General features: G+C 44.7%; 1 protein-coding gene across 1 annotated transcript in view; it reads left to right on the top strand.

Moving 5' to 3' along the window:
* kcnh5a (potassium voltage-gated channel, subfamily H (eag-related), member 5a) overlaps positions 1–20087 on the top strand; it is a 139721-nt gene that overhangs the window by 105153 nt on the left and 14481 nt on the right. The window contains exons 9-10 of the mRNA XM_023973544.1: positions 9726–9978; positions 11610–11806. Of these exons, the coding sequence (XP_023829312.1) occupies positions 9726–9978; positions 11610–11806 (450 nt within the window). The remainder of the gene's footprint in view (positions 1–9725; positions 9979–11609; positions 11807–20087) is intronic.

Genomic DNA, 20087 nt, shown 5'->3' on the forward strand with positions numbered 1-20087 from the left:
AAGAGAGAGATGGAAGTGGACTCGGCGAGCTGGGACGAGACAGAGGAGGCTGGTACCCAAGACTACTCTGAAAACGGAGATAGACCGGTAGCAAGACGAAGGAAGCGAGTTGTGAGCGTACTCAGCCCAGGGGAGCTGTTCTGCCCAAGACGCAGGGTTTCGAAACGAAAGGCTGCGTAATATGCGACCATCGACTGATTGGCCCTTTCTGCTTGACCGTTAGACTGGGGATGAAACCCGGAAGAGAGACTGACGGAAGCACCAATCAAACGACAGAACTCCCTCCAAAACTGTGACGTGAATTGCGGACCTCTGTCTGAAACGGCGTCTAACGGGAGGCCATGAATTCTGAACACATTCTCAATGATGATTTTGTGCCGTCTCCTTAGCGGAGGAAGCTTAGCGAGGGAATGAAATGTGCCGCCTTAGAGAACCTATCGATAACCGTAAGAATCACAGTCTTCCCCGCAGACGAAGGCAGACCGGTAATAAAGTCTAAGGCGATGTGAGACCATGGTCGAGAAGGAATGGGAAGCGGTCTGAGACGACCGGAGGAGGAGAGTTACCTGACTTAGTCTGCGCGCAGTCCGAACAAGCAGCCACGAAACGACGCGTGTCCCGCTCCTGAGTAGGCACCAAAACCGCTGGCGAATAGAAGCAAGCGTACCCGAACGCCGGGGTGGCCAGCTAACTTGGCAGAGTGAGCCCACTGAAGAACAGCCAGACGAGTAGAGACAGGAACGAACAGAAGGTTACTAGGACAAGCGCGCGGCGACGCAGTGTGAGTGAGTGCTTGCTTTACCTGTCTCTCAATTCCCCAGACAGTCAACCCGACACAACGCCCTTCAGGGAGAATCCCCTCGGGGTCGGTAGAAGCACAGAAGAACTAAAGAGACGGGATAAGGCATCAGGCTTGGTGTTCTTATTTCCGGGCGATAGGAAATCACGAACTCGAAACGAGCGAAAAACAACGCCCAACGAGCTTGACGTGCATTAAGTCGTTTGGCAGAACGGATGTACTCAAGGTTTATGGTCAGTCCAAACGACAAAAAGGGACGGTCGCCCCCTCCAACCACTGTCGCCATTCGCCTATGGCTAAGCGGATGGCGAGCAGTTCGCGGTTACCCACATCATAGTTGCGCTCGATGGCGACAGGCGATGAGAAAAGTAAGCGCAAGGATGGACTTATCGTCAGAATGGAAGCGCTGAGACAGAATGGCTCCCACGCCCACCTCTGAAGCGTCAACCTCTGACAATGAATTGTTTAGTGACGTCAGGAGTAACAAGGATAGGGGCGGATGTAAAACGCTTCTTGAGGAGATCAAAAGCTCCCTGGGCGGAACCGGACCACTTAAAGCAAGTCTTGACAGAAGTCAGAGCTGTGAGAGGGGCAGCCACTTGACCGAAATTACGAATGAAACGCCGATAGAAATTAGCGAAACCGAGAAAAGCGCTGCAACTCGACACGTGAACTTAGGGACGGGCCAATCGCTGACAGCCTGGACCTTAGCGGGATCCATCTGAATGCCTTCAGCGGAAATAACAGAACCGAGAAATGTGACAGAGGAGACATGAAAGGCGCACTTCTCAGCCTTCACGTAGAGACAATTCTCTAAAAGGCGCTGGAGTACACGTCGAACGTGCTGAACATGAATCTGAGTGACGGTGAAAAAATCAGGATATCGTCAAGGTAAACGAAAACAAAAATGTTCAGCATGTCTCTCAGTACATCATTAACTAATGCCTGAAAGCGAGCTGGAGCATTAGCGAGACCGAACGGCAGAACCCGGTATTCAAAATGCCCTAACGGAGTGTTAAAGCCGTTTTCCACTCGTCCCCCTCTCTGATGCGTACGAGATGGTAAGCGTTACGAAGGTCCAACTTAGTAAAGCACCTGGCTCCCTGCAAAATCTCGAAGGCTGACGACATAAGGGGAAGCGGATAACGATTCTTAACCGTTATGTCATTCAGCCCTCGATAATCCACGCAGGGGCGCAGAGTACCGTCCTTCTTCTTAACAAAGAAAAATCCCGCTCCGGCGGGAGAGGAAGAAGGCACCACGGTACCGGCGTCGAGAGAAACAGACAGATAATCCTCGAGAGCCTTACGTTCGGGAGCCGACAGAGAGTATAGTCTACCCCGAGGGGGAGTGGTCCCCGGAAGGAGATCAATACAACAATCATACGACCGGTGAGGAGGAAGGGAGTTGGCTCTGGACCGACTGAAGACCGTGCGCAGATCATGATATTCCTCCGGCACTCCTGTCAAATCACCAGGTTCCTCCTGAGTAGAGGGGACAGAAGACACAGGAGGGATAGCAGACATTAAACACTTCACATGACAAGAAACGTTCCAGGATAGGATAGAATTACTAGACCAATTAATAGAAGGATTATGACACACTAGCCAGGGATGACCCAAAACAACAGGTGTAAAAGGTGAACGAAAAATCAAAAAGGAAATGGTCTCACTGTGGTTACCAGATACTGTGAGGGTTAAAGGTAGTGTCTCACATCTGATACTGGGGAGAAGACTACCATCTAAGGCGAACATGGGCGTGGGCTTCCCTAACTGTCTGAGAGGAATGTCATGTTTCCAGAGCCCATGCTTCGTCCATAAAAACAACCCTCAGCCCCAGAGTCTATCAAAGGCACTGCAGGAAGCAGCCGAACCGGTCCAGCGTAGATGGACCGACAAGGTAGTATACAGGATCTTGATGGAGAGACCTGAGTAGTAGCGCTCACCAGTAGCCCTCCGCTTACCTGATGAGCTCTGGCTTTTACTGGACATGACATGACAAAATGTCCAGCAGAACCGCAATAGAGGCAAAGGCGGTTGGTGATTCTCCGTTCCTCTCCTTAGTCGAGATGCGAATACCTCCCAGCTGCATGGGCTCAGTCTCTGAGCCGGTGGGAGAGATGGTTGAGATGCGGAGAGGGGAAACACCGTTAACGCGAGCTCTTTCCACGAGCTCCGGTGACGAAGATCTACCCGTCGTTCTATGCGGATGGCGAGTGCAATCAAAGAGTCCACGCTGGAAGGAACTCCCGGGAGAGAATCTCATCCTTAACCTCAGCGTGGAGTCCCTCCAGAAAACGAGCGAGCAACGCCGGCTCGTTCCAGTCACTGGATGCAGCAAGAGTGCGAAACTCTATAGAGTAATCCGTTATGGATCGATCACCTTGACATAGGGAAGCCAGGGCCCTGGAAGCCTCCTTCCCAAAACTGAACGATCAAAAACCCGTATCATCTCCTCTTTAAAGTTCTGATAATCGTTAGAACACTCAGCCCTGCCTCCAGATAGCTGTGCCCCACTCCCGAGCCCGACCAGTAAGGAGTGATATGACGTAAGCGATCCGAGCTCTCTCACTAGAGTACGTGTTGGGCTGGAGAGAGACCACATATCACACTGGGTGAGAAAAGAGCGACACTCAGTGGGCTGCCCAGAGTAACATGGTGGGTTTATAACCCTAGGTTCCGGAGACTCGGAAGACCAGGAAGTAGCTGGTGGCACGAGACGAAGATCTCTGAAACTGTCCAGAGAGATCGGAGACCTGAGCGGCAGGGTCTCAACGGCATGACGAGCAGCAAACAATTCCTGCTCGTGTCTGCGAGCATTGCTCCTGGAATCGTCGACGGCAGTGTTGAGAGAATCCATAGTCGCTGGTCATCTTGGTCGGATTCTTCTGTTATGCTGGTGAATGAGGACCCAAAAGCGACGTAATAGTAACAGAGTCTTTATTCCAGTATTAAACAATTAATGATTCTCCTGGATATTATCAATGGTAAATCCAAAACAGGAAACTGAAATCCTCTCGTCAATAGAGAGGAACGACTGGAGACGCGACCACAGACTGCAGGTCGCTTCAGGAAGGCACTGGCCGTAGCTGACATAGACACCTGCTCACACGCAGCATCTGAAGAAGGCAAAGAACACGACAGGGCGGAACAAGGAACACGGACAGCAAACATCAAACAAGAATCCGACAAGGACAGAAGCGGAAAACAGAGGGAGAAATAGGGACTTAAATCAGAGGGCAAAATAGGGGACAGGTGTGAAAGAGTAAATGAGGTCGTTAGGAGAATGAGAAACAGCTGGGAGCAGGAACGGAACGATAGAGAGAGAGAGCGGGAGAGGGAGAGAGGGAGGAGGAGAGAGAGAGAGAGAAAGAGGGAAAGAACCTAATAAGACCAGCAGAGGGAAGCACAGGGACAAGACATGATGATCAAAGACAAAACATGACAAGTGTATGTAAACTTCTGACCCACAGGAATTGTGATACAGTGATTTATAAGTGAAATAATCTGTCTGTAAACAATTGTTGGAAAAATTACTTGTGTCATGCACAAAGTAGATGTCCTATCCGACTTGCCAAAACTATAGTTTGTTAACAAGAGCTTTGTGGAGTGGTTGAAAAACTAGTTTTAATGACTCCAACCTAAATGTATGTAAACTTCCGACTTCAACTGTATGTGCTAAATCGGTCACATGTAATAAAGGGTAGTGCACTATAATAAACAGTATCCAATAGTTTAAAGAAGTGGCAGCGGTGTTCATATAGATTATGTTGTCATAGTCTAGGGCTGACAAAAAAGTTGACTGAACAAATTGTTTTCTACTATCAAGCGAAAGGCACAACTTATTTCTGCAGTAGAAGCCCAGTTTGATTCTCAGTGTCTTTTTCTTAGCTCATCTACATGTGTTTTAAATGACAACTTGTCAACGATCCAATGACAAGGTATTTACAGTGCATTCGGAAAGTATTCAGACCCCTTCACTTTTTCCACATTTTGTTACGTTACAGCCTTATTCTAAAATTGATTAAATTGTTTATTTCCCCTCACAATAGCCCATAATGACTAAGCAAAAACAGGTTTTTAGAAATGTTGGCAAATGTAAAAAAAATAAAAAATGAAATATCACATTTACACAGGTATTCAGACCCTTTACTGAGTACTTTTTGAAGTACCTTCGGCAGCGATTACAGCCTTGAGTCTTCTTGGGTATGACGCTAAAAACATTTCGCACACCTGTATTTGGGGAGTTTTTTTTGGATGGGGAGCATCGCAGCACAGCTATTTCCAGGTCTCGCCAAAGATGTTCAATCGGGTCCCGAAGCCACTCCTGCGTTGTCTTGACTGTGTGCTTAGGGTCGTTGTCCTGTTGGAAGGTGAACCTTTGCCCCAATCTTTAGGTGCGTTTTGGCAATTCCAAGCGGGCTGTCATGTGTCTTTTACTGAGGAGGGGCTTCCGTCTGGCCACTCTACCATAAAGGCCTGATTGGTGGAGTGGTGCAGATATGGCTGTCCTTCTGGAAGGTTATCCCATCGCTACAGAGGAACTCTGGAGCTCTGTCAGAGTTACCATCAAATTCTTGGTCACCTCCCTGACCAAGGCCCTAATCCCCCGATTGCTCAGTTTGGCCGGGCGGCCAGCTCTAGGAAGAGTCTTGGTGGTTCCAAACTTCTTCCATTTAAGAATAATGGAGGCCACTGTGTTCTTGGGGACCTTCAATGCTGCAGAAATGTTTTGGTACCCTTCCCCAGATCTGTGCCTTGACGCAAATCCTGTCTCGGAGCTCTACGGGCAATTCCTTCGACATCATGGCTTGGTTTTTGGTCTGAAATAGACAGGTGTGTGCCTTTCCAAATAATGTCCAATCAATTAAATTTACCACAGGTGGACTCCAATCAAGTTGTAGAAACATCTCAAGGGTGATCAATGGAAACAGGATGCACCTGAGCTCAATTTCGAGTCTTATAACTAAGGGTCATCTATTTTTAATAAATTTGCAAACAATTCTAAAAACCTGTTTTTGCTTTGTCATTATGAGGTATTGTGTGTAGATTTATGAGGAATTTGTTTTATTTAATCTATTTTAGAATAAGGCTGTAATGTAACAAAATGTGGAAAAAGTCAAGGGGACTGAATACCTTTCGAATGCTCTGTAAATGAGGGGACTCGCTCAATTTGGGCTCCATTTAACGTGCAGATATGTAAGTACTTTGTTTTGTCCGCATTCAGTACCAGTTTAAGCTCAACAAGTGCTTTTGACATGAAAAGCAGTCTGTAGATTAGGTATAGCCTAGTTCACAGAAGAGGCAGATTTGTACAGCACAGTATCATCAGCATAGATGTGTAGCTGACAGTTTTCACTAAGGACACAATATCATTTATATACAGTAGTAAGTAAGCCTTGGACAAGTAAGCATTGGACAAATAAGCCTTGTCCGAGCAAGAACAGACAGAATGGCCCATATAGTTTATACTGTATATAGTGTGAATAATACTAGCCTGGACATGAACCCTTGAGGAATACCTTTAGTGACCTCGAAGAATTGAGTTGACACAGTCAGCATTTTTACATTGAGATCTATCACTGAAGTACATTTTGAATCAAGAGCAATGCTATCAAGTCCGACAGAGAACAGTCTATGCAATCATGATGACTGATCCACAGTATAGAATGCTTTTGAACGCTTTTTTGCATTTTTTTGTTTAAAAAAAAGCATTCAATATCATTGTGATTCAGCAGAATGGTACTATGTTCCAGTCTAAATCCAGACTGATGTGTATTTAAGATACAGTTCCTGGTTAAGAAGGAGAAAAGTTGTGTCGCAGCCGGCCGCGACCGAGAGACCAATGAGGCGGCACACAATTGGCCCAGCGTCGTCCGGGTTAAGGGAGGGTTTGGCCGGCCGGGATGTCCTTGTCCCAACGCGCTCTAGTGACTCCTTGTGGCGGGCCGGGCTCATGCACGCTGACTTCGGTCGCCAGTTGTATGCTGTTTCCTACCCCACATTGGTTCGTCTGGCTTCCGGGTTAAGTGAGCAGTGTGTCAAGAAGCAGTGCGGCTTGGTAGGGTGGTGTTTCGGAGGACGCATGGCTCTCAACTTTCGCCTCTCCCGAGTCCTAATGGGAGTTGTTTATGATGGGACAAGACTGTAACTACCAATTGGATATCGAGAAACTGGGGAGAAAAGGGGGTAAAAAAATGATCAAGGAGAGAAGTTGAGAGTATCAATGCTTCTAATATTTTTGTCAAACATGAAAGCTTTGATATAGGGCGGTAGATGTTTAGGTCAATAGGGTTCCTACCCTTGTGACGAGGAAAACATGTCCTGCTTTCCAAACTTTAGGAATAATTCCAGAAAACAATGGGATGTTCTTGAATTGCTGTGGCATTTGCATTCCTCACCTTTACAACCATGAAAAACACTTTAAAATTACAAATTAACTCAGCAAAAAAAAGAAACGTCATCTTACTGTCAACTGCGTTTATTTTCAACAAACTTAACATGTGTAAATATTTGTATGACATGATTCTTGTATAATTCCTGTATAACAAGATTCAACAACTGAGACATGAACTGAACAAGTTCCACAGACATGTGACTAACAGAAATGGAATAATGTGTCCCTGAACAAAGGGGGGATCAAAATCAAAAGAAACAGTCAGTATCTGGTGTGGCCACCAGCTGCATTAAGTACTGCAGTGCATCTACTCCTCGTGGACTGCACCAGATTTTCCAGTTCTTGCTGTGAGATGTTACCCCACTCTTCCACCAAGGCACCTGCAAGTTCCTTGACATTTCTGGGGGGAATGGCCCTAGATCCAGGCTCTTCGCTGATCATGGCAGAACACTGACATTCCTATCTTGTAGGAAATCACACACAGAATGAGCAGTATGGCTGGTGGCATTGTCATGCTGGAGGGTCATGTCAGGATGAGCCTGCAGGAAGGGTACCACATGAGGGGGGAGGATGTCTTCCCTGTAACGCACAGCGTGGAGATTGCCTGCAATGACAACAAGCTCAGTCCGATGATGTTGTGACACACCGCCCCAGACCATGACAGACCCGCCACCTCCAAATCGATCCCGCTCCAGAGTACAGGCCTCGGTGTAACACTGATTCATTTGATAATAAATGTGAATCCGACCACCACCCCTGGTGAGACAAAACCGCGACTCGTCAGTGAAGAGCACTTTTTTGCCAGTCCTGTCTGGTCCAGCGACGGTGGGTTTGTGCCCATAGGCGACGGTGATGTCTGGTGAGGACCTGCCTTACAACAGGCCTACAAGCCCTCAGTTCAGCCTCTCTCAGCCTATTGCAGACAGTCTGAGCACTGATGGAGGGATTGTGCATTCCTGGTGTAACTGCAGTTGTTGCCATCTTGTACCTGTCCCGCAGGTGTGATGTTCGGATGTACCAATCCTGTGCAGGTGTTGTTACAAGTGGTCTGCCACTGCGAGGATGATCAGCTGTCCGTCCTGTCTCTCTGTTGCGCTGTCTTAGGCGTCTCACAGTACGAACATTGCAATTTATTGCCCTGGCCACATCTGCAGTCCTCATGCCTCCTTGCAGCATGCCTAAGGCACATTCACGCAGATGAGCAGGGATCCTGGGCATCTTTCTTTTGGTGTTTTTCAGAGTCAGAAGAAAGGCCTCTTTAGTGTCCTAAGTTTTCATAACTGTGACCTTAATTGCCTACCATCTGTAAGCTGTTAGTGTCTTAATGACCGTTCCACAGGTGCATGTTCATTAATTGTTTATGGTTCATTGAACAAGCATGGGAAACAGTGTTTAAACCCTTTAAAATGAAGTTTAGTTACACATCATACATGTTTTTGTTTATATTGAACTGTTTATTAATGAAAACATTGAACTGTTTATACACTGCAAAACAATAAACGTGATATGTCATATCATATATCAAAGTTGCTATGTGCAGAAATCGCTCCGCCATTTCCTGGTTGCTAAAACTCGAATAGTTCGCCTAATTTCAGTTTATGTGACAAAATAAGCTAAAAACTTAACAACCGAAGGCATAGAAATAGCACACATAGAACAGATCTACTGCTTTTTAGACTTGCTTTCAATGAGAATGATAGATCTATAACTCACAATTCTATGTAAATTTGGTCGGGTCGCCCGAAAAGTAACATATTGCCACTTAATGTTTATACATTTTTTATAGTACTTAGGGCAGGCAAATTGTCCAGTCGTGATAAGTAAAGTTGTAGTGACATGTTTTGCCGATCTGTAAGCAATTAAGTTTTGGGCACAACTTTCCTGCCACTTTACTATCAATAACCGTAAATATAGGTTTTACAACATGAGGACACTGGGATTCCATTGAATATATTTTAAAATACATAGGCTGGGATTCAGTCTATAAAGCTGTCAACAATGCAGCTTTTAAAGGCAATGTTCCCGCGTTCGCAGTGATCGCATTCATGATAAAGGCTGCAAATGCCGGCTCAATACGAAAAGTACATTTAAAGTCAGTTACAGTTACCCCAGTCACTGTGCTATAACCTTGCTTGAATTGAGAACAGTTTTCTTTTCAAGACTGGTGTGGTAATATGGAACACACTAATGTGATTCTCACCAGCATAGTAAAATGTACAGGCTTCAGTGTGTAATATCAGGGAATCATACAGTATATCTATTCACTGTGTCTCAGCCTCTAACAAGCCCTAAAAAAGCTAAACAGTCAGGGAGCATCTGAAATCCGCAAAATGATAGACACAGGAGTATTTGTTTTTAAAGTTTGGTCGCAAGCCACGAATGTGGCGCCTGGAGCAATATAAATTTGACACCCCTGACTTAAAGCTTATTTCTCATTTTTGAGCTTGCTCTTGTTGAAGATGCTCTGTAACTTGTTTTTAACACTATCCCAGTGTTAGTGTGACCAAATTGTGCTCTTGTGCCCTTTTAGGTCCTGTCAATCTGTCCCAAAGATATGCGAGCAGACATCTGTGTCCACCTTAATAGACAGGTGTTCAATGAGCACCCAGCATTTCGACTGGCCAGTGATGGCTGCTTGCGCTCTCTAGCGGTTGAGTTCCAAACCACACACTGCGCCCCAGGGGACCTCATATTCCATGCTGGCGAAAGTGTGGACACCCTTTGCTTTGTAGTATCCGGGTCATTGGAAGTTATTCAGGACGACGAGGTCATCGCCATTCTAGGTAAGCACCGCTGGGATCTGTAGCACCCCTGATTAATTCTGAATCAATGAAGGATTCAACTGAGATGTTTGTCTTAAAATACCCTCATAGTGCTGTTCATGGAATGACAATCTATGAAATTGACATTTTGAAGCAATAGATTAATTTTTGTTATTATAGGGAAGGACAGTTATACTATGCTCTCAAGGCAAAGTTCAGCAGTGTTTAAAGGGATAGTTCACCCAAATGTCCTTACCCTGTAAGCAGTCTATGGACAAGGTATAAGAAATATCTATGTTTTGTTAAAAAAAAWATATATATATATTTCTTTATTTTGACAGGGAGTCATGTTGAGACGAAGGTCTATTTTTCAAATAATCTCTGCAGAATACAAAATACACACATAAGTTATGAATACGAAAGGCAAGGGGGGAACACTTCAGCGAGTTTAACGGTAGCTCATGCAAGGTACACCAATCTGGCCACTGTTCCAAACGCTAACGTTTTACAATTTGTGGCACACATTGTCCAAATGAAAATAAGTAACTTCATTGAGCTACACAATCAATTTGACATACTTTAGGATAATTTGGACAGGAAACTAGAAAATGCTGCTATACCTGCTGTCATACCTTGTCCATAGACTGCTAACAGGGTAAGGAAACCAATGTGTAATTTTGGTGAACTGCCCCCAATGTTCGCTGGCTTTGAACACAATCGGGTAAAAAGCCACTGATTACGATGATTGTTGCTGACTGTCTGTAGATGTATTTGCTTATCACTGATGGATTAATCAGAGTAACCAGAGTTTAAAAAAAAAATTGTGTTTAATGCCGGCGAACAGTTTTTTTAACACTGCCTATGAATTAGATTTTTTGAGAATGAATGCTGAATCAACCATTGAACAGCAGGGAATCTCCCTTGCATGAGTTACCGTTAAAACTCCCTGAAGTGTTCCCTCTACCAAGTTCTAGATTTTGAATTATGGAATAACTACACACACAACAATCACTGTGCTCTGTCATTGTGCTTAAAGGCCCAATGCCGCTGTTTTTATCTCAATATCAAATAATTTCTGGGTAACAATTAAGTAGAAACAAAAATAGCTTCTGAGCAAAGAACCATTTCTCAACCAATAATTTTGCTCTTGGAGTGGCCTGAGCAGGGAGGGGAAAACTGATAACAAAATGTTTTTGCCAGAGAGGTTTGGAACACTGTTTCTTATTGGTCTATTAACGTTTTTGTCTGCACCAGGCCTTTAAGTTTGAAAGGCTGGAGAGGGTGGCAAAGCAACACTTTTCCTTAAGTTACTCTGTTGATGACACTAACCAACTCATTTTATAAATGCAAACAGATCATTTGTCAGAGTAGGCACATTTGCTATTTAATGCTACAGTTTTTGCGACAAAATTACACATTGAACTTTAGATTTTGACATTTGTGTGCACTACATCATCAGGTACTGGTTTTTATCAGCAAAAAGTCAGTTTGGTGGAAACACACCACTGGTGGAAAAATGTGCATAGTTTCTTTATGCCAATTTTAGAATATTCGCATGAAAATCTGTCACCAATTGGAGGGAAACCTAACTTGTAACAAATTGTTTTTGGGTGAGTTTTTTTCAAAGTAATGCTACTTTTCCTTTTCCCCAGGTAAGGGAGATGTGTTTGGGGATGTCTTCTGGAAGGAAGCCAATCTGGCACATGCTTGTGCCAATGTGCGGGCTCTCACTTACTGCGACTTGCACGTAATTCGGAGAGATGCTCTGCTGAAGGTGTTGGAGTTCTACACTGCTTTTGCCAACACATTCTCCCGCAACCTAATTCTCAGCTGCAATTTGCGCAAACGGGTAAGGAATATGCACATTCATTAACACAACAGACAAGACAGCAGCACACCCGGTTCCTATCTCAGCTGGTAGAACATTCTATATTGCAATTCAGCTTCTGCACATTTAGAGTTTTGGGGGCAGGTTCAGTTGATAGTTTCATATTTTAAAAAATATGAGTGTGTGTGTGTGTGTTGGTGGGGGGGGGGGGGGGGGGGAATGCATGAATGCGCTTCATTGTTTAATTCCTCTCCCTTACAGAACACTGTTATGAGAAAATCAAAACCACTTTAAAAAAAGTGTAACCACATTATGAAGTTTGAGTGACTTAGGCTGAAGTGAGCACATTTACTATGTATGTGAACTCAGTCTAAGGTGTCCAGAATGTGTACTCTCTCTTCCTGTCAATGTCTTTCTTCATGTCTCCTTTCCTACGGTTCGTAAGACATTCTACTCGAGCATGAATGCATTGAGTTTATGTTTTCAAATTGAGGTCCATGAACGATTCAAAAATAATCTATGAATGACAGAAAGCCTGCAGTATTACGAGCATGTGTCACATAGGAAGAGAGACCATTTAACTTGTCAAAAATACTTCCCAGGGATACTGTTTGGTCTGAGTTGGTCTGTGTAATTCAAACCTGGTGCATTTAACTATTTTCTACAATACACTTTCACAGGTCTGTTTGATTTCCACAGAAGCATGTCTTGGGAGGAGGGAGTTGACACTTGATATAGAAATGGACAGTGCTGTGGTTTGTAGATGATCTCGCTAAGTCAGTCATGACAGCAAACCTGGCTGAAAAGTTCATGAGTGTAGGCTGATCACCCAGGGAACGCTCAAAGGGCGAGAGACCTGTGGCAGAGAAAGGAAGGGTGATGCAGGCGTATTCGACCCACACTAGTTGCTGGCTCCAGTCGGTGGGGTTGGCGGAGACCGAGGCAGCGAAGAGTCGTCTCCAGGTCTTGGTTGGCTCGCTCCGTCTAGGTTGGCTCGCTCCAATGAGATCTTGGTTGGCTCGTTGGACTGGGGGTGGAACCTGGAGGACAGGCTGGCCGACGGGACGAGAACTGAGGACCCCGGTCGGAGACCATGACAAAGTCCAGGGATATGTGAAACCAGGGATGGTGAGGGACTGGCAGAGGTTGAAGGAGACCAGCCAGAGCTTGCCGAGGAGTCTTGTTCTGCGCACAGATCGTGCATGAGCCGACGAACGCTGAGACGTCAGGAACCATGGTAGGCCACCAAAAGCATCGTTGCACAAAGGTCAGGGTCCGACGGGAGCCCGGGTGGCAGGGTGGGCCCTCTCCAGGACCGAGGAGAGGACCCATCAGGAACAAACATCCAGTTATCGGGGGTTTGGCTGGGAATGCTGCGCCTCACGAACCTGCTTCCCTATTCTGTCGCCATGCACGAGGTGCTGTCTCCAGGCACGAGGTGGGAAGGATGGTCTCGGGTTCCAGGGTTGTAGCCATGGGGCTATAGCGGCATGACAGCGCATCCGGTTTTACATTCTTGGATCCCAGTCGATATGAGAGGGAGAAGTTGAACTGTGGGAAAAGCAGGGCCCAACTAGCTTGCCTGGAATTGAGATGCTTGGCGGTGCGGAGATATTCCAGGTTATTGTGGTCAGTCCACACAATGAATGGATGTTCTGCCCTCTCCAGCCAGTGCCTCCACTCCTCCAACGTCATCTTCACAGCGAGAAGCGGTCCTTGTACTCCGCGGGAATGGTGGACAGGTCCGGGGCAACTTCCGAGCTCCCAGGAAGACGTCCCGGGGCAGGCTGCCCTGACTTCAGCATGGCAGAACGGTCTCCAGCCCGTGATGGCACCAGCAGACCAGTCAATAAGAGGATTTGTGTTGCTGGAGCCAAGAGAATCCCAATACCACGGGAACCTGAGGAGACTTAATGAGCATGAATTGGATCGTCTCGCTGTGGTTCCCTGACACACGTAGGTTGAAGGGGGTGGTATTGTGGGTGACCCGGCCTATAGAGAGCCTGTCCAGCGCTCTAATGTCCATGGGAATGGAGAGGGGCTGACTGGTGTCGTGTCTTTGGCATCATTAAACTGAATATGAATCTTTATCAAAAATTCTCTGTAATTATTATATGATTAAACTACTTAATTATGTAACTGTAATTAACTAGGAAGTCGGGGCACCAAGGAAAATATTCAGATTACAAAGTTATAATTTTCCTAATATAACTTTCAGATATTTTAATATCTGATCACTTAGTCTTCTGATTAATGAATTATTCTTTACCTCACGTTAGTCTCATTCCAAACGTCGTAAATTGTTGGTTATCTGCACGAACCCAGTCTTCACTATGAGTCATCCATACATCAATTGTCTTAAAATATTTTTTTTACTAACTAAGTACTCACAGAAATGCATCACACAAACAGACAAAGTAGATATGGTTACAAATAAATGATAGGGGGATGCGCCCTAGTGGGCTAAACCGGCATGGCGGCTTGGTAGACAGAGGGACTGATAAGGGCGCGAAAGATAAGAGACACTACAAAGTGGATAATTATAACAATTGAAATGCTAATCCTTTGCACATGAACGCTCACTCATTCGGTAATAATTGCAATCAATATAGATATAGATTAGATTTCCCTGATAGAAGTACTGGTCTCGTCTCAACCCTTAGCCCTCTCATAATTGAGGTAAGCTTGGTCTGGTGATAGAAAACCCAGGTGGGGGTTTTATTCGGGACATAGAAAAAGGCTGTATCATGATGCCAGGTCCTGTCTGTGCCCCTGGGGGCGTGCCAATGACTTCGTGAAACTTTAACTTCTTGACGCACGGATCCCTTTAGCGGGATCATTTTCGTAAACAACCGCTGAATTGCAGAGCTTCAAATTCAAAAAAATTACTAAAAATATTTATGATCATGAAATCACAAGTGAAATATACCAAAACACAGCTTAGCTTGTTGTTAATCCACCTATCGTGTCAGATTTTGAAAATATGCTTTACAGCGAAATCAATCCAAGCGTTTGTGAGTTTATCAATCACTAGACAAAACAGTAAGAACAGCTAGCCGCAAATTAGCTTGGTCACGAAAGTCAGAAAAGCAATAAAATTCATCGCTTACCTTTGATGATCTTCGGATGTTTGCACTCACGAGACTCCCAGTTACACAATAAATGTTATTTTTGTTCAATAAAGATTATTTTTATAACCAAAAACCTCCATTTGGTTTGCGCGTTATGTTTAGAAAACCACAGGCTCGTGCCGGTCCTGAAGGGCAGACGAGGGCAGACGAAAATTCCAAAAAGTATCCGTAATGTTCGTAGAAACATGTCAAACGTTTTTTATAATCAATCCTCAGGTTGTTTTTAACATACATAATCGATAATATTTCAACTGGACGGTAAACTATTCAATACTACAGAGAAAGAAAATGTTGAGCTACAACTCTCGCGCGCATGAACTAATCAAAGGACACCTGACGCGTTTTGATACATTTTGCTAATTTTTCAAAATAAAAGCTTGAAACTATGTCTAAAGCCTGGTCACCACCTGAGGAAGTCATTGGAAAAGGAATCTGGTTGATACCCCTTTTAAATGGAGGATGGGCAGGCAATGAAACAAATTTTCAAATAAAAGGCACTTCCGGGTTGGATTTCCTCACGTTTTCGCCTGCAAAATCAGTTCTGTTATACTCACAGACAATATTTTGACAGTTTTGGAAACTTTAGAGTGTTTTCTATCCTAATCTGTCAATTATATGGATATTCTAGTATCTGGGCCTGAGAAATAGTCCGTTTACCTTGGGAATGTTATTTTTCCAAACATAAAAATAGTGCCCCCTAGCTGAAAGAGGTTAAACAGAAATACAATTCTCTCACATTAACATCATTACATAGCATCCGTCATTTCATAAATAGTATCATCTTTACTCATTCATTTTGTACAACAATTAGAAGTAAGCTTCATAACTGAGGCTATTGTATAAACAGCGTTATGGTAATGTGGCCGTATTGTCTCTCATGAGTTTCACAAAATTGTACCAAACGGACCAGTTGTAGCTGGATTCTTCACCGATCTTTTATACATTCTCCAGAACATAAATACTGTTCGGACCTCCAGTTCTGTGAGGTGGACGAAATTCCTTTGTTCTCTCTATGAAAACTCATTCTCTCTATACTGTCTGGCCATGAGGCAGGATCTTCTCTAGGAATTTACGACCTCTCTGACCACAGCAGCCTGTGTGTAACAGAGAGGGAGGTACGGGGATGGTGCAGAGGTAGGGGGATGTGCAGAGGGAGGAGGAAATAGTGCTCGCTGTACCCAATGAGGGCAATGTCATGACACAGGGGATGCCCACCTCGGACGTCAGGGTACCGTCAATAAAACTCTCATCGGCCCTGGAGTCGATGAGTACCCGTAGAGATTTTGACTGGTTCCCCCACACCAAAATGGGATGAAAAGGGGTGCGAGTAAGGGGAGAGGAAATGTTCTCCGTATGGCCCACCAGAGTACTCGCTCCTACCGGTGAGCCTGGTCTTTTAGTGGACAGGTGGAGACGAGATGACTAGTCCCGCAATACAGGCAAGTCTTAGTGTGAAGCCTGTATAGCCATTCGGCTGGAGACAGCCTAGCTCTGCCTAGTTGCATTGGCTCGGGAAGAGGTGAATCGGCAGACTTCGGAGACTCTCATGGGAACTCGGGTAGCCTCGGTTTCTCTCGGCAACGGAGCTGTCGGGGCCTTCCGGGATCCCTCGGAGGCGAAGTGGAATCTTTGGGCGGGCGAGTGAAATTGAATCTCCTCTCTTTCCTTCATTCCCATAGTTCCCCATCGAGCCGAATGGTCAAGGCGATGAGCGAGTCGAGATCCGTCGGTAGTTCCCGGGCTGCGAGCTCGTCTTTTACTTCCTCCGATCCGCCGTGCAGGAACATGTCGAACAGCGCTTCAGGGTTCCAGGCACTCTCAGCTGCCAACATGCGGAAATCCACCGTATAGTCTGCCACACTGCGGGAGTCTTGCCGAAGCTGGAGTAACTTCTGGGCAGCCTCTCTCCCGGACAATGGAGCATCGAAAACTTTCTTTACCTCCGCCACGAACTCCTCCAGACTGAAGCATACAGACGACTGTTGTTCCCAAACTGCCGTAGCCCAGGCGAGAGCCCTCCCGCACATCAGCGTGATGAGGTACGCGATCTTAGAGCGGTCCGAGGGGAAGGAGGAGGGCTGCAGCTCGATGATGAGGAAACACTGAGGAGAAACCCCTGACAGGTGCCGACTCTCCAACAAGGTGTTCTGGGGGAGGAAAGTGTGGTTCCCGGGAAACCGAGGTGGCCAGAGAGGCGGCGCTGCTAACAGCCGGGTTACTGAGGGGCTGGGAGATTACCGTTGTGGTAGGCTGCCTAACAGAAAACCTGCGGAATTGCTCCAGCAATGTGTTCAACGCTAGGTCATGTCGTTCGGCCAAGGTCTGGAACCCTTACACGAGAACATGAAGCAACTCCTCGTGCATTCCAATGGTGGTTCCTTGGGAGGAGATGGCATTGTGTGTAGATTGCTGAGGGGAAAAACTTAATCCATTTTAGAATAAGGCTGTAACGTAACATAATGTGGAAAAAGTCAAGGGGTCTGAATACTTTCCGAATGCACTGTATCTACTACTGTATCTTGCATTTTGTTTCACTGTTTATTTTATACACTGGATTCTCAACATAGCTCACTGTAATATATCTACTGCTGTGTCATTCTTAGTATATATTTTGGTGTATATATGTATAGATTGCATTTCGATTAATGATACAGTGATATTATCATGACACATGGCAAGACCCAGATGCAGACAGACAGATGGTTGGAGTCTTACAATGTGTATTAATCCAAAAGGAGTAGGCAAGAGAATCCAGAATCCAGGAGTCCAGGATGTACAGAGTGGCAGACAGGCTCGTGGTCAATGCTGGCAGAATGGTCAGGCATCCGGGTACAGAGTCCAGAAACAGGCAAGGGTCAAAACCAAGAGGACTAGAAAAAGGAGAATAGCAAAAAGCAGGAGAACGGGAAAAATGCTGGTTGACTTGGAAAATCATACAAGACGAACTGGCACAGAGAGACAGGAAACACAGGGATAAATACACTGGGGAAAATCAGCAACACCTGGAGGGGGTGGAGACAATCACAAGGACAGGTGAAACAGATCAGGGCATGACAGATATTTGGGTTGTCAACTGGATTCGTTATGACATTCTTGATTTCTTGAGTATTATTTGTGCACTTTTTTGACATTTTTGCTGCACTGTTAGGAGCTAGTAACACGAGCATTTCGCTACACCCGCTATAACATATGCTAAACTGCGTATGCCACCATTAAACTTTGATTTGATTAAACCTGCTCCATACATTCCATTATAATGTAGTAAAATCCCATGTTGGGTTTATTGAGGCCAATTATATTACTTGATACATTTAGTATTCTAGTATCAGACCAATCTGCTATGGCCCCATAGTAAGAATATATTTTAATTTAGAGTAATTATGTGTTACGATATGCATTGCTATGGAATTTTACAACGCAAAATTGAAACTTCAAACATATAAAATGGATATTTACATTAACAACTGCGGCCTCTGATTGGCTGAATTCCCATGGCGGGAGGTGTATGCAAAAACCGAATGACTGCTGCACATGCTGCCACTTTTTTGAACAGATTAAATTATAATATATAGAAGGAGCAGCCAGCACCAGGGAGAACGGTTGGCACTAGTTACTACAGCTACCAAGTCATATAGCCTGCATATTTCTACAATGTATTTTCTTAAAATCTGATTTTAAACCTAACCCTAACCTTAACCCTAATATTAACCACACTGCTAACCTTATGCCTAACCTTAAATTAAGACCAAAAAGGTAATTTTTGTTTTCATACATTTTTTACGATTTAGCCAATTTTGACTTTGTGGAAACCAGGGAGAACGCAACAAGCATGCAGATGCAATAAGTGAAAACACATTATATAACTGGGGATAGCTAGTTAACAGAATGTCACAAAGCATGATGCCAGTTAACTTTCATTCAGAAATAATTTTATATTTCCCGATTCAGTCAGATATTAGTTTAGAAATACTTGAAATTGGCATGGGATCTAACTAGCTAGCAAGCTCCAGCTATGCTTATCAAAGGTTAATTTGACAACAACAAAAAATACCAAACAATTTATCAATGTTTCTCAAAATTACTGTAGCTGGCTAATTAATTTCATCATGCTTTGTGATACACCCCGTTATATGCTGTTTTAGTCCACACAACATGTGGCCTGATCACCTTCAGTAGAACCTGATGAAAAACATGGGGGGAGAAGCAAAATTTGCCATGCTTTTTCGCTTTTTCGTTCGTGAGAAGGTTCTAGCTAGTGTATCCCTCGGCCTCTTTCCTTTGACTCTTGTTGGATGTAGATGTCCAGTGTATCAGGTCCCATGCTCCCATGACTGTAAAAATTGTTTATTTAGAAGTTGATAACAATTAGTTTTTTGCTTTAGCGCCATCTGTACCTGATGGCACAGATCTAGTATCACGTGAGGAAGTAAACCGTCAGGCACGAGAGCCTCATTGGGATGAAGACTAGAGCAGACCCAGAAGTTCTGACTGAAGTGATGCACATTTAAGCACTTTCAAGATGGTTCACTTACTTTGTGCTATTATAATTTATGCTATGAAAACCTTTCAATTTCATTTGGGCAGTTCTCCCTCATAGCAAATAGCTGGCAAAACAATCCAAGCAATGTTCACATGGCCCATCTAACCACGGAGGCAGAGCTGCTGCTGCTGGCAGTCACTGAGGGGCAAGCTGTTCAGGGATCGAAACCCAGGCTGTAGTGGCGCTTCAGCACTGCGATGCAGTGCCTTAGACCACTGCGCCACTCTGGAGAGTTAATTTTTTTTTTTTACAATCACATGTGGGGCGAAATAACATCTTCAGAAATAAGCAATTCTGACACATTCTTACCACAATCCTGTGAATATTTTAACATCTTTAACATCTCTGGCACGCCAGGCTCATTTGGTCGTGAATTCTACATCACTGTGAACATTTTAAGATACACTATATATACAAAAGTATATGGACACCCCTTCAAATTTGTGTATTCGGGTATTTCAGCCACACCTGTTGCTAACAGGTATATCAAATCGAGCAAACAGCCATGCAAACTCCACAGACAAACACTGGTAGTAGAATGACCATAATGAATAGCTCAGTGACTTTAACGGGGCACCGTCATAGGATGCCACCTTTCTAACAAGTCAGTTCTGCCCTGCTAGAGCTGCCC

This window comes from Salvelinus sp. IW2-2015, linkage group LG28 (genome assembly GCF_002910315.2).
Source record: "Salvelinus sp. IW2-2015 linkage group LG28, ASM291031v2, whole genome shotgun sequence".
Lineage (NCBI taxonomy): Eukaryota > Metazoa > Chordata > Actinopteri > Salmoniformes > Salmonidae > Salvelinus > Salvelinus sp. IW2-2015.